The sequence below is a fragment of the Ursus arctos genome, unplaced genomic scaffold (assembly GCF_023065955.2).
Source record: "Ursus arctos isolate Adak ecotype North America unplaced genomic scaffold, UrsArc2.0 scaffold_11, whole genome shotgun sequence".
Taxonomy (NCBI): domain Eukaryota; kingdom Metazoa; phylum Chordata; class Mammalia; order Carnivora; family Ursidae; genus Ursus; species Ursus arctos.
The window spans coordinates 42,540,307-42,554,216 of NW_026622775.1; the positions used below are offsets into that span (position 1 = coordinate 42,540,307).

At 48.3% G+C, this 13,910-nt stretch overlaps 1 protein-coding gene across 1 annotated transcript in view; it reads right to left on the minus strand.

The window, feature by feature from the left end:
* DCHS2 (dachsous cadherin-related 2) overlaps positions 1 to 10,838 on the minus strand; it is a gene marked incomplete at its 5' end in the record, with an annotated part of 237,182 nt that extends 226,344 nt beyond the window's left edge. Inside the window, one exon of the mRNA XM_026499070.3 lies at positions 8,751 to 10,838. Coding sequence (XP_026354855.3) covers positions 8,751 to 10,838 — 2,088 coding nt within the window. The remainder of the gene's footprint in view (positions 1 to 8,750) is intronic.
* Positions 10,839 to 13,910: the final 3,072 nt, after the last annotated feature.

The window sequence follows — 13,910 nt, forward strand, 5'->3', positions numbered from 1 at the left end:
TCATATAGATTATTTTAAACTCTTACAATGATGTGCTATTAACATGAATTAGCATGTGATGGTTAATGTGTCAACTTGACTGGGCCACGAGATGCCCAGGAATCTCGCTAAACATTATTTCTGGGTATGCCTGTGAGGTGCTTCTGGAAGACATCAATCCTTGATGTCACCTGGACATCAATATTTGAATTGAGGGGGGGCGCCTGGGTGGCTCAGCGGTTAAGCGTCTGCCTTCGGCTCAGGGCGTGATCCCGGCGTTTTGGGTTCGAGCCCCACATCAGGCTTCTCTGCTGTGAGCCTGCTTCTTCCTCTCCCACTCCCCTGCTTGTGTTCGCCCTCTCACTGGCTGTCTCTATCTCTGTTAAATAAATAAATAAAATCTTTAAAAAAAAAAAATATTTGAATTGAGGGAATGAGTAAAACAGAATGCCCTCCCCAATGTGTGTGGGCATTATCCCATCCACTGAAGGTCTGAAAAGAACAAAAAGGAGAAGGAGTCTCTCTGCCTGACTGTACTAGCTGGGACACCAGTCTTCTTCTGCCCCCTGACTGTCACTCACCCCATCAGCTCTCCTGCTTCTCAGGCCTTCAGGCCGGGACTGACTTACACTGGTTTTCCTGTGTCCTCCATTTGCAGACGGCAGATCATCGGATTGTGGGATTTCTTGGTTTCTATCATTGTGTGAGCCAATTCCTCATAACATCGAAACACATTTTATTTTTGACTAATGCACATTTCATGGATGAGGACCTGGCCAGAAAAGTCAGTGGAGCTAGTGGTGCAGTCAAAGTCAGAACCAAGGTATTCTGATTCTAAGTCCAGTGCTGTCTTATTCCATGCTTTCCCAATAAAAGACTTGAAAGAGTAAGAACTGATCAACAGAGCAGGAAAAAAAGACACTAAGACACTCAAAAATGAGAATTGTGCCCTGCCCAGCTGAGAGGGACCAGGTTCTAACACTAAGTCTCAGTGTGGGGGTGAGCACCCCTGAGATGGACCCATGAGGAATCATGATCCACTGTGCAGAGGGCTTGGCCACCACTTATATCACAGTGCCTCGTGTCTCTAAGACCCTCTAAGACCCTCACGGCACTTTCTGAGGGGTGGGATGGGGAGGCTTGCTCTTCAGAGGTCATCTGAGCCTTCCTTAAGGCAGGTGTGATTCCTAAGCCCATAAGATGTTACAAGTGTCCAAATTAAGTACAACAGATTTCTGCTTTCATTGCCAGAAACATATGTATCTAGCTAAAACCTGATACACAATTTAAATATATTTCTGCTCCTCTTCCACCTTTTAGTGCAAGAGAATCTTAATTTGAAATGTCATTTTTAATGACTGATTGCTACATCAGGCAAAAGAGTTTCCCTCAACATTTCTAGAAGTTTTACTTATTAACATTTAATAATATATAATATGTATTAAGGACTTACTATGAGTCTAAACAAACATGTATTAATTCATAGTCCACACAAAAACTCTACCAAGCTGACACTATTGTTATCCATATTTTTCAGGGGAGGAAATTGAGGCACAGAGCCCAAGATCACACTGCTAGTAAGTAGTGGAACCGAGATTCAAACCCAGGCACTCAAGCCCCAAAGTCTGCCTATGTTTTTCATCACTGCATGCAACTTAATTTTAACCTTCAAAGCTATGAACCCTCCACCATGCAGTGTCAGGTATCTTTAATTATAGAACCAAGAACTAGACAAATTCCTGGCAAGTTATATATTGACCATAACTAGAGATACATCCCACATATTCTAGGCAATACCCTTCCTGTAACACATCCACATATTATCTGATCACCCTTCTCAACAGAAAAAGGGAAAAGGAAGGAAAGCCAGCTGATGGGTCTTGGGTAGCAGTTGTGTGGGGAAAGGAAGAGGAGAAATATCAAGATGAAGTCCAAGAGAGAATTCTTCAGTTGAGTTCCAGTGCTTAAAACAGGTCATCAAAGCAAAGCCAGAGGCATATACAGCACATGCTGGGAACTAAGGTGTAAGGCCAGCAGGAGTCGGATAATCAGGGAAGATGACAGATGGCAGGTAATCGAGACATATCCTGGAGACAGGTGCAAATGACTGCTTTGCAAAATCTCACATGCTTTCAATGTGTGTGTGCAGACAGGACAGGTCCATTTAAAAGAGCCAGAAGAGAAAAAAATTAAAAAATAATAAATAAGGGGCACCTGGGTGGTGCAGTCGTTAAGCGTCTGCCTTTGGCTCAGGGCATGATCCCGGCGTTCTGGGATCGAGCCCCACATCAGGCTCCTGTGCTAGGAGCCTGCTTCTTCCTCTCCCACTCCCCCTGCTTGTGTTCCCTCTCTCGCTGGCTGTCTCTATCTCTGTCGAATAAATAAAACAAAATATTTAAAATAAATAAATAAATGAATAAATAAGACAGAAGAGGACAATCATATAAGGGTAATACAATTACATGACCATCAAAGCCGGTATGAGCTATGTAAGTCTGGAAGCAAGCACATAAGGTCAACAATAAGGGTATGGTAGTAGTAAGGTGAGGGATAAGCACTGCAATTCAGACCATAAAATTTCAAGGATCAATGATAAACTATATAGAAGAAATATACTTTAAAATAAAATTAATATACACTCAGATGAAATGTGAAAAATACAAAGTAAAATCTCTGACTTATTGTAACTCTTACTTAGCTTTTGTTTTCACTGTGTAACTCTTCAATACAATTCAACAAAGTCATCGGTCTTCTAATGCATTAGATGGAGGACACCAAGAATTACAGGGGACTCAAATATCATTAAACTGCAGCCCGGCAAGGTCTTACAATCCACTGTTTAACTAATACAAGTAAACAACTGTAGCACTACAAAGAACATTAAGAAAAGAATAGAACAGGGGCACCTGGGTGGCTCCATGTCAGTTAAGTGCCTGACTCTTGATTTCAGCTCAGGTTGTGATCTCAGGGTCTTGAGATCGAGCCCCACATCTGGCTCCTCGCTCAGTGGGCAGTCTCCTTGCACGCACACGTGCTTCCTGTCTCTACACTAAAATAAATAAATCTTTGAAAAAGAAAAAAGAAAAAAGAGCAGGACAGATGAAAAAACATTTAGTGGGAGGAGGAGGCATTTAAGATATGGCTACAGTCTCTCCAGTTTGAAGAATAGGCAATACAAAACAAGAAGTGATGATGGACAGAACTAGGGTGAGGGCAATGTGCATCAATGAAGGGATGGATGTAAGAAATACTGAAGCCCATAAGATGGGTCAACTCCTGTGGTCAAATGTGCAGAGGAATCAGAGATGATGCTAAGAATTTAGGAAACACCTTCTTCCTTAATAAAGTCTGTTACTTCCAAAGGCACTAGGAGAGGCCTGGAGAGAAAGGGCCTTACACCACGGTAAGAACCATTTCATCTCAGCTTCTCTTGCAGATTTCTGCTTTCATCATCACTCAGACTTCAGGGGAGTGGCTGCTTGCCCTGCACACTTTGACTGAAGCCAATTAATGCCCTTCACTGAAATCATACCGCCCCCAGGGGACTTTGGGGGGGGGGGGGTCTCCATTTTTACCTCCATGGTATAGTTGAGACAAAGTCAACACATTTAGCAAGATTTTACTAACAGGAGATAGTAAAAAAAGAAATAACCCTAAAAGATATAATAAGTCAGAAACAAGACACAGTTTAGTCCTTTCTGGTCCATGGAGCCCCAGAGGAATCAGGTCCTCCCATCCCTCAGGGTCTTCCCATCTTTAATGTCCACTGCCGGGACACCCTCCTAGACAGGTTCCTCAAAGTCAGACCACAAGAGCGAACAAAAAAGCACGGCCAGGTGCCCTCTCAGAGCTGCTTGTTACCCAGCTGATCGGTTTGAGACATGACCTGCTCTTCACCCTGGTACTTTACTTTTCAACAGTGCAAAACACAACCACTGCAACAAACCGCAAACCCACACACGCAGACACATGCCAAATGCATAAATACATCTATGGAGAGGACACACTAACAAAAACGGGCAAGTTTCAGAAAAGGAGGTAATGAACGAAAGTTAAGAAACAAAGAAGCTAGTGCTAGAAGGGAAATGACTTTGATCTGGGAAACGGTAGATTTAAGGTGCCCAAAATATCCCCGGGTAGAAATGCATACGAGGTAGAGCAACGTTAATGTGAGTTTGTATGAGAGGTTGACCCTATAGATACGTTAAAAAAAAAAAAAAAGCAGTCCTGGGAACATGTACAGGAAGGTATAGAAAAGAGAGAAGCGAGGGGAAGACCGTGGCCTGTGCTCCGCCTCCACCACACTGAGTGGGGAGACACAAGAGGAAAAGGAGGACCTGGCACGAGAGAGGCAGAAAGAGAAGGTAGTAAGACAAGAGAAGAGGCCGCCTTCAAACACGAGGGAGCGGGCCACAGTCCAAAATGCTTTATGATTAAGAAAAGCTGATTGGATTTAAATTCAAAAAACACAGCTGCCTTTTGAGAAATAGGATTCAGTATAATGATGCGGGAACTTTGAGAACAGGAGGCTGCGAGGTGATCAGCTGGTGAAGGCAGGGCGTGTGTGAGGACCGTGGCAGTGGAGGGAAGGAGAGAGCCCACCAGCCCCAGCAGCCCCACCAGCCCCCGCAGGCTCTGGTAGCACTGGGACCTTGCCGGGTCTGCTCACGGGGGCCTCTTCAGCACGAAGGCCAGTTCCTGGCATGTAAGAGGTTCTCTGTAAATACTTGCTCATGGAATGATGTGTTTGTTCAATCCGTGCTGCTGTTTGAGCAAATAAATGAATGAGTGAATGCACAGTAATGATAGTTGAGGCAGTCTGAGACAATACTCTCGCGACGGCGTTTCTGGGATTCAGGGATACGCGCTGGCGATAAGGCCCGTCAGCACAGTTCACATCACTGCACTCGGCTGAAGTTAGTCTTTTTTTTTTTTTTTTAAGATTTTTTTATTTATTTATGTTACAGAGAGACAGCCAGCGAGAGAGGGAACACAAGCAGGGGGAGTGGGAGAGGAAGAAGCAGGCTCCTAGCCGAGGAGCCCGTTGTGGGACTCGATCCCCAAACGCAGGGATCACGCCCTGAGCCGAAGGCAGATGCTTAACGACTGCGTTACCCAGGCGCCCCTGAAGTTAGTCTTTTTGACAGTCATCTGAGGAGAAGGAGAGTCTTTTAGGCCAGACACGGAATTTGGGGAGGTAACCCTTGCGTGCCTGCCGAGTAGAAATCCCTCTCTGCCTTGGCCATAAAGAGATTCTGGAAAGAGCTCCTGAGGGGTGGGTTGTGAAGAAGGGGCTCTCCACATGGGGGACAGTAGGAAGAAAGGAATTAAGAATCCAGGTGAGTGCTTGAGAGGGGGGAAAACCCTTTGGGACTAGAGGTCACCGATCTCAAGCTGCTCCCGGTTCTCCTATTCGGTATTAAATCCCTTCCTTCTGCCCCACATTTAAAGTCTTTGTAAAGTTCTGATCTGGGTATGAGAATATAAAGGGGTTTGGGCAGCAGTGGGGGGTGGGAGGATGGCCAGTACCATGGAGGCAGGAGAAACAGTATCAAGAGCGGAAGAACCCCAAGGATCACTAATGTGGGTTAACTGTCAAGACACCTTGAAGGGTCAAGGGTTTGTTTCACTAGATGACATGGTATTTCCTTGCAGGGAATATAGGAAACAACTTTTTTTCCCCCCTGTTGCTTCTTGTTTTGTTTTGGTTTGATTCAAACAAAGTATTGAGCAGATATGCAGTCCAAAGAGAGAAAACTGGTGGAGGGCAACAGAAAGAAGGTAGGGTTATAAGGATCAATACAATGAAATTAAAGAAAGCCCTGGAAGAAAGGAGAGGCCACGAGACCCAAAGGCTAGCTAGGAAGGTTCCTTTTTACAAAGTAGTATAAAGAAAGATTGAAAGTAAAGAGATACAAACAGATGGGAGACACCTGGTGAGGCTTACCTGGAAGTTAGGGGACCGAGCCAGCTAGTGGGTTTACAGAATACAGAAAGTTCACACAGCTGGGGGAAAGGCCACCAGGGAAGCCAGGGAATAAGAGGGTTTCTGCAGTCCTGAGGGACTAGAGCACTGGAATTTCCAGAAATTCTAATTAACACGATGTAATACCATTTACAGCGATATTTAGCAAACAGGAAAGGTTTTTTTGCAATTGGAGGAGCAGTCCTACCCTTGAGCCAAGTTCGGCTCACCTAATGGATCTGCCACATACGGAGTCATATTAACGGGATAAACACACCTCACGGCAGAATCATCTCATTTTAGAAACAATTCTAGAGACAGGTTCTAATCAAAGGAATCACAATTAATTCACCCTGCCTATTTTCCTTCAAATGGAGCCAAGTTGTACTGTTTCATACCAAGATCGTCAAGGTCTTCCAGATGGAAGAAATCTTAAAAATCATCAAGTCCAACTTCTCACTTATTATGACTTCATTTTTAGAAATCCGTGGCAGAAAGTATCAGTGCACACTGGCATCCATGTGGTGGTTTACATTTGTCAGCCTCCTTTGGGGTGCACTTGAGGCCACATAGCTGAGCTCTGGCCAATGCGACCTCGGTGGACGTGATCTAAGTCACTCCCAGGCCCGGCCCCACCTTGGATGGAGGAAGACCAGCCAATTTGCGTCATATCCAATTCTGCTTGAGAGATAGATAAACGTCCAGTGTGCTACTCACTGACATTTGTGGATTTGTCTGTTTCAACAGCAAGCACTCATTGATTCTCAAGCCTTCTTTGAATAACCTAATAACTCAAAGAACTGCCAATCATGCTAGAGAAGGAGATGGAGATTATTACTGCTCACAGATCCAAGAGATTAAGAAGATAGAAGCAGTCTTGAAACTCATTTTTAAAATAGAGTGGCATCTTGGTTACCTAAAAGTTATTATTTGAGACATAACGTATAGAAGTTAAGGCCCTCCCCCCCAAGAACTGGGAAATAAGCAGTAGAGGTCCTAAAGAACCCAGCCTGAGAGCTAAATAAAGTGTTAGAGGTTCGCTCACTAGTTAGTCTCTCAGGTTCTTTGTATTTATTCAAGTTATCTTGGAGTAAATAAGTCAATCTCAGAAATGTGTTTATCTCACACCGGGTAAGAAACTGGAAATTGGTCTGTTTCTGCTTTGTTTGTTCATTTGTTTTGTTTTTTAGATTCCACATATAAGTGAAATCATATGGTATCTGTCTTTCTCTGACTTATTTCACTTAGCATAATACTCTCTAGGTTCATCCACGTTGTCACAAAAGTCAAGAGCTCATTTTTTTTTATGGCTGAATAATATTCCTGTGTGTGTGTGTGTTGTGTGTGTTGTGTGTGTGTTGTGTGTGTGTGTGTTGTGTGTTGTGTGTGTTGTGTGTGTGTTGTGTGTGTGTTGTGTGTGTTGTGTGTGTGTTGTGTGTGTGTTGTGTGTGTGTTGTGTGTGTTGTGTGTGTGTTGTGTGTGTGTTGTGTGTGTTGTGTGTGTATACTACATCTTTTTTATCCATTCATGTATTGATGGATCCTTAGGTTGCTTCCATACTTTGGCTATTATAAATAATGCTGCAATAAACATAGGGGTACCTATAGCTTTTCTATTTAGTGTTTTCGCTACATACCCAGTAGTGAAATTAATGGATCATATGGTATTTCTAATTTTAGGTTTTTAAGGAACCTCTATAGAGTTTTCCACATCGGCTGCACCAATTTAAATTCCCATCCAGAGGGGAGATGGGTGGGGAGATGGGCAAAATGGGTGAAGGGGAATGGGGGTACAGGTTTCCAGTTGCTGAATGTACAAGTCACAGAGATAAAAGGTATCACACAGGGAAATACAGTCATGGTTTTGCAATACTGTTGTATGGTGACAGATGGTAGCTACGCTTGTGAGCATAGCATAATGTATGGAGTTGTCAAATCACCTTGCTGTAGTCCTGAAACTAATGTAATGTTGTGTGTCAACTACACTTCAATAAAAAAAAAAGAAAAGAAAAGAAAAGAAAAGAAAAGAAAAGAAAAGAAAAGAAAGGGAGAAAAAAAATAGGAAATTGGAAGCAATAAAGACTGGTGCTAGAAGGGGCCAAATCACAACATTCTGAGAGCGAAGGAGAGATCGGAATTCTAAAGGCAGAATTTCCAAAAAGCAAGGTAAAGATTTCTATTTTATAACTGAGCCCCACTACTTCTCAGAGTCCTGAAGGTGTCTCTGGAGGAACTCAACCCACAACTGATTTAAAAAAAAAAAAAAGAACTAATGTTGTCAACTAGCCTTTGTAAGCCTCTAAGGAAGTTACAACATGTACCAAATCTCTGCAAATAGTTACTCAAACAGTTTTGGTGTTTAAAGTATATTATTATTATTATTTGGAAAAAAATAATTTTTGAGGACCACCTTATTTCTCTAAGATGCCACACATCGATGCTCAGAAATGTGAGACACTGCCATTTGCACACTGTTTGAGTGGTTCCTCCCAAATCGATGTGGGTGCACAGAGCCAGCATGAAGGAAACCGGATTCCTTAAGCAAAACCAGGATCCAAATATCACAGGAAGTAGAAAGCCCCTTCGAGATCACTCAGTGCAAGCCCGACAGAAAAGTTAGGTGCCCAGAGGGCACCCATTCATCTCACTGTAGAGGAGGAACTGAAGCTCATGCCCCCTTGCTTTTGGAGCCAGGGTACGACTACCTACATCACAGTGTTCCTTCCCTGGATGGGCTTAATCTTGCCTTCCCTTCCCTTCCCAGGGTTGGGAATCCAGAGGTTGATCCAGAAGCATGATGCACTCACCTGCAAAAAGCAGTGTCCAACCGGGGCATGCTCCGCAAGGGTGGCGTTGTACACCTGCCTCCGGAAGATGGGCTCGTTGTCATTCACATCGTCCACGGTGATGCTCACCAGGCAGGTGGCCGTCAGTGGGGGTTCTCCGAGGTCTTGGGCTACCACTCTCAACTCTACTGCCTCCTGGACCTCTCGGTCCAGACTCCGGACGGTGCTGATCACGCCGGTTTCAGGATCAATAGTGAAGGACGGTCCACACTCCGCCGCCGAGGGCCACACACTTTCTGGGTTGCAGCGAACCGGAAGATGGACCAGTGAGTAGCGCAGCCGGGCGTGGTCTGTGCCAGCCTCATCTGCATCGGAGGCGCTGACCCACACGACCGCGGTGCCTGGGGCCGCGGCCTCTGACACCGAGGCCAGGTAATGCTCCCTGCTGAAGAGAGGCGGCTGGTCGTTGAGGTCGGCAACCCGAAGCAGCAGCGTTTCCTCTGTGCTCAGCGGCGGGGAGCCAGCATCCGTGGCCACCAGTCGCAAATCATACAGGTCGCGGCTCTCCCTGTCCAGGGGCCCCTCGACGCAGAGGAAAAATACCCCGGGGGAGCCGCCAGAGCGCAGCGCGAAGGCTCCATCCCCGCCCTCCAAGGACAACGAGATGCTCCCGCCTCCGAGGCCAACACCAGGCTCCCCAAAGGCCTCCTCTTCCTGCTCCGGATCACCGTCAGCGTCGGACACCGAGACGCGAGCTACGTAGTCGCCGAGTGCGGCGCCCTCGGAAACGCGCGCGGCCCCTCCCTCGGTGAGGAAGAGCAGGTGAATGGCGGGCGGGTTGTCATTCACGTCGAGCACGGCGATGGACACGCGTACCGTGGCAACCTCGGGCTCGGCCCCTCCGTCGCGGGCCTCGACCACCAGCTGGTGCCAGGCCTGTTCCTCGCGGTCCAGCGGCCTCTGCACCCGCACAACGCCGCTCAGCTCCTCCACGGTGAAGTAGGCCGCATCGCCCAGTGGCCCGAGCGCCTGCCGGGCGCGGAGGCTGTAACGCACGTGGCCATTGGGCCCCAGGTCGCGGTCGGTGGCGCGCACACGACAGACCTCGGCGCCCGGCCGAGCGTCCTCCCGCACCGCGGCGCGGTACTCGCCCTGCTCGAAGACCGGCGGGTTGTCGTTCTCATCCAGCACCCTAAGCTCCACATGCAGGTGGCCCGTGCGCCGCGGGCGGCCGCCGTCCCAGGCCTCGATATGCAACTCGTGTGCCGCCGCCGCCTCTCGGTCCAAGCGCCGCAACAGCACCAGGTCCAGGGGCTCCAGGGGCGACGAGGAGTGTGGTGATCCCGGGGTTCCGTAGCGCAACTGGAAGAACGGTCCTGCGGGGTCCTCGGGAAGGTCGGACGGCTGCACCAGGGTGTAGCCCTGCGTGCTGAACAGGCCGGCGTCCGGGTCGTGGGCACCTGGCAGGCGGAAGGCGGTACCTGGAGGGCTGAGCTCGGAGACGTCGAGTTTCAGGGAGTCGCGGGGAAAGCTGGGCGAGTGATCGTTCACGTCGTTGACGCGGATCTCCACCTGCACCACGGCGCCCAGCAGCGTGGCGGCCACAAAGCTGTAGTGGTCCCGCCGCTCGCGGTCCAGGCAACGAGCCGTGCGGATGATGCCGGTGTCCGGATGCACGTGGAAGTCGTCCAACAGCGGTGAGTCATCCGAATCCTCGGATAGAAAGAAGCCGCCCCCCTCTTGTTGCTGTGCCGCCGGCAGGCCGGCGCGGATGTCGCCGACTAGAGTGTCCGGAGGAAGTCCTTCGTCCACGGAAAGGCTGAGGTTGAACACCTGGGCATATGAACCCGAGGCCACCCACAGCCACGCGTGCATGAAGAGCCCGAGCAGGAAGCGCTGAGCCCCGGTAGCGCCGCCGCCGCCCGGCAGCCCGCGGGGTGACCCTCGCCTCCCGGGGAACAGAAGGCGCTTCCCGGCGGGAGCCCCCCGCTGCTGGTGCCCTTTGCCCATCCTCCGCCCAGAAGGGCTAATTTCTCCGCCAGCAAATCGGGAAAGCTCCCGGGTAACTGCCAGCTTGTGGAGGGGTGGCAGAAAAATCCAGGAGCCTCTTCAGTGTCTGGGCCAAAGAAGAAAAGACTTTGTTTGGCAAACGAACATACCCAGGAGTTCCCGAGGTTCAATCCGCAACTGGTGAAAACGTCCTCCGCCTGCCGCTCACGCAGACAGGGAAGCTCTAGCTGCCTCTGCCGTTGCAGCCACCTCTTCAGCCCCTGGATTTCTTTCAATGAGTCTCATCTCTTCTCCTCTCTCCTTTTATTCCTTTTACATCTGCTCCTTGTTCTGCTCGGCTTGTTGTTTCCCCCTGGTAAAGTCAGGTGCATTATTTCGTTTGCCAAAAAAGATGAAATTATTTAAAGCGCGCACACACAAGGAGAGGATGGGGGTCGGCCCGGGGAAGGGGGTGGAGTAAGGGCGGGGAGGCCGAGTGCGGGCGCCTGGCAGGAGCGAAGGAGGCAGGGAGGGAGGGAGAGGCGGCTCTAGCTTTGGCGGTGTCGGCGGCTCAGGGGGCGGCCTCTCCCCGCCGCGTCTCGGGGAGCAGAGGACCGCCCGGCTCCAGCTCCGACCCAGCCCCCACCGCCCCCCTTCCCTTCCCCTCCCCGCCAGTGACGCGGCGCACACGCGGGCAAACTCCAACCTGCGAGTCTCCGCTCTGCAGCGGGGCGCGTTCTCGCCGGGGCCGGGGACCCGAAAGGGGAGCGCAGCAGGAAGGACGCGCAGATTTGGATCGCGAGGCGGGCGGGGGTCGCGCAGGCAGGCGGTCTGTCCCGGCTTTGCGTGCGAGTGGGCGGGGGGGGGGGCGAGAGCAGCAGCCCCTCCACGCCCTCCTCTCTCCATCCCCTGGACTGTTCCTTCGGCAGGCCTGACGCTTGGCTCAGGCTGAGCAGAGGGTGGGGGTTAGAATCACTTTGGGGAGCCAAACTTGTGTTCTGCATTTGGCGAGAGAGACTCGTCCCCAGCGGAAGGACAGATGGAGTCAAAGGCCGACGCGCAGCTGGGGCCAGGATGACTGCAAAGAGGGGAAGGCGGAACTTGGAAAAACCTTCGCGAAGCCCCGAGAAATGTGTGATACCCAGGGTGCAAACCATGCTTTATTATGCCGCGCTGCTACTCAGCGACGCGTGAGCGTCCTGTCACTCCCCTCTGCCACCGAGAATGACGACAATAGATTCGGCGTGCGAACACTTTTTTATGCATTCAGCGCCATCACAACATTTCCAGGATGTTTTACGATGCTGATTTATGGGCAGAAAGATGGGGTAGCTCAGGCCAGACCACCTAACGGCACTTCAGCATCGCCTCTGAGCAAGGAAGTTTGCAGCCAGGGCCGCTGTTGACAGCACTTTCAAACTAGCTTCTGTCTGAGTCCAAGAAAAATGCCAATAAATTGCCAGTCGCAGGTTTCCCTTCAATTATCCGTAATGATAGGTAGAAATTGATAAATGGCCTCTAATAAAAAATGCCTGAGGAAGGACTCTCTGCCTTCTTGAGAATGGCTGGTCCTATTTAGCAAATGGTTTCTGCAATTTTGCAGTTAGGCTGAAGGGAAGAATTAATTTCCTAGATTCTGTTGTGCTCCTTTAAGGAGGACCAACAGCGCTGCAGGATGGTTCCTGGCAGCAACAGTAAAGTGCCTTTTAATATTTGGCGGAATTATATATAACTGCTAATCTCCACCATTATCTCTACCTCTGACAAAATAATAACAAAACAATGTACTTTAAAGCAGATATGCTGCATGTAAATAGAGACATTATTAAACTACATTCAGCTGCCTCTCGCCAGTGAAGTCTCCTTACCATTAAGGAGAACAGTTGCGAGTCTTTAGAATCTTCTTTCACTTCAACCTCTTCAATCGCACTTGAACTAGTCCCCAGCCTCTACTCTTGCCCCACTGTAAGTCATTCTCAGCCAAGCATCTGGATTATTGTTTTTAAAGCTAATTCAAATCATGTCTCCCCCTGCTTAGAACCTGCAGATATATTTCCATTGTACTTGGATTATAATTCAGGCTCCTTCCAACTGTATAAAATTAACGTGGCCCTACCCACCTTTCCGACCTCTTCTCATACCACCACTCTGGATCCAGAAGTACTGCCTTTTTTTCTAATATTGGTATGTGATACAGACTGAATGTATGTGTCTTCCTCAAAATTCCTATGTTGTTGTCCTGTCCCCCAACATGATGGTATTAGGAGGCGGGGTCTTTGGATTAGATGAGGTCACGGGATTAGTGTCATAAGAGTCAGGGGAGAGCCTGCTGCTCTCTGTTCTCTGGCGTGTGAGGACACAAGAGGTGAGCAGTCCACAACCAGGAAGAGGGCCCTCCCCAGAACTTGACCCTGCCAGTGCTCTAATCTCGGGCTTCTAGCCTCCAGAACTGGGAGGAATAAATTTCGGTTGTTTAAGCCACCTAGTCTATGGTACTTTGTACAGCAGCCTGCACAGAGGAAGACAGTGCTTTTGAATTGTTAAAAACTTTCTGTGCCTGGGAGTGATTTCTTCTGCATTGTGAAGGTTTGGCTCTTTCTCATTCAGGTCTTAATTCAAATGGCAACTCTTTGGAATCCTCCCATGACCACTCTACTCAAGTAACTTCTCCACCATAAACCCTTATCCTCGGATTAGATTTCATTCATACCAACTATCGGTGCCTGCAATTAGCTTGCTCTATTCAGTTGTTTATTGGCTTATTGTGATCTCAACCCCCTTCGTGGACTGGAAGCATTGCTTTATCCCAGAACCCAGATCAGCGCTGCCACATAAATGGCTTTCCATTTGCTAAATATGTGTACTGGAGGGATGGTTGGTTTAGCTGATGGGTAGATGGAGGGATAAGTCTGTTAAAGGAGGGGTTTGAAGCCATAATTCAGAATTAATTGACCATGAAATCCTTTATTGTGATGAATTGTATCTTCACAATTTACTCATTTTAATCATTCTACAGGGCTTCGTGAACTGATTTTTGAAGTTCAGCTTGTTTTGCAGAGTGTATTGTTACCAAATATTTACTTGAGTCTAAAAATAAAGGAAAAGCAGCTAGTTATTCTGCATCTTTCACTGACGTTCTTTGTAAACAGTGGTTTGGTTTAAAAACAAATGAAAAATCAAAAACTTCAAACA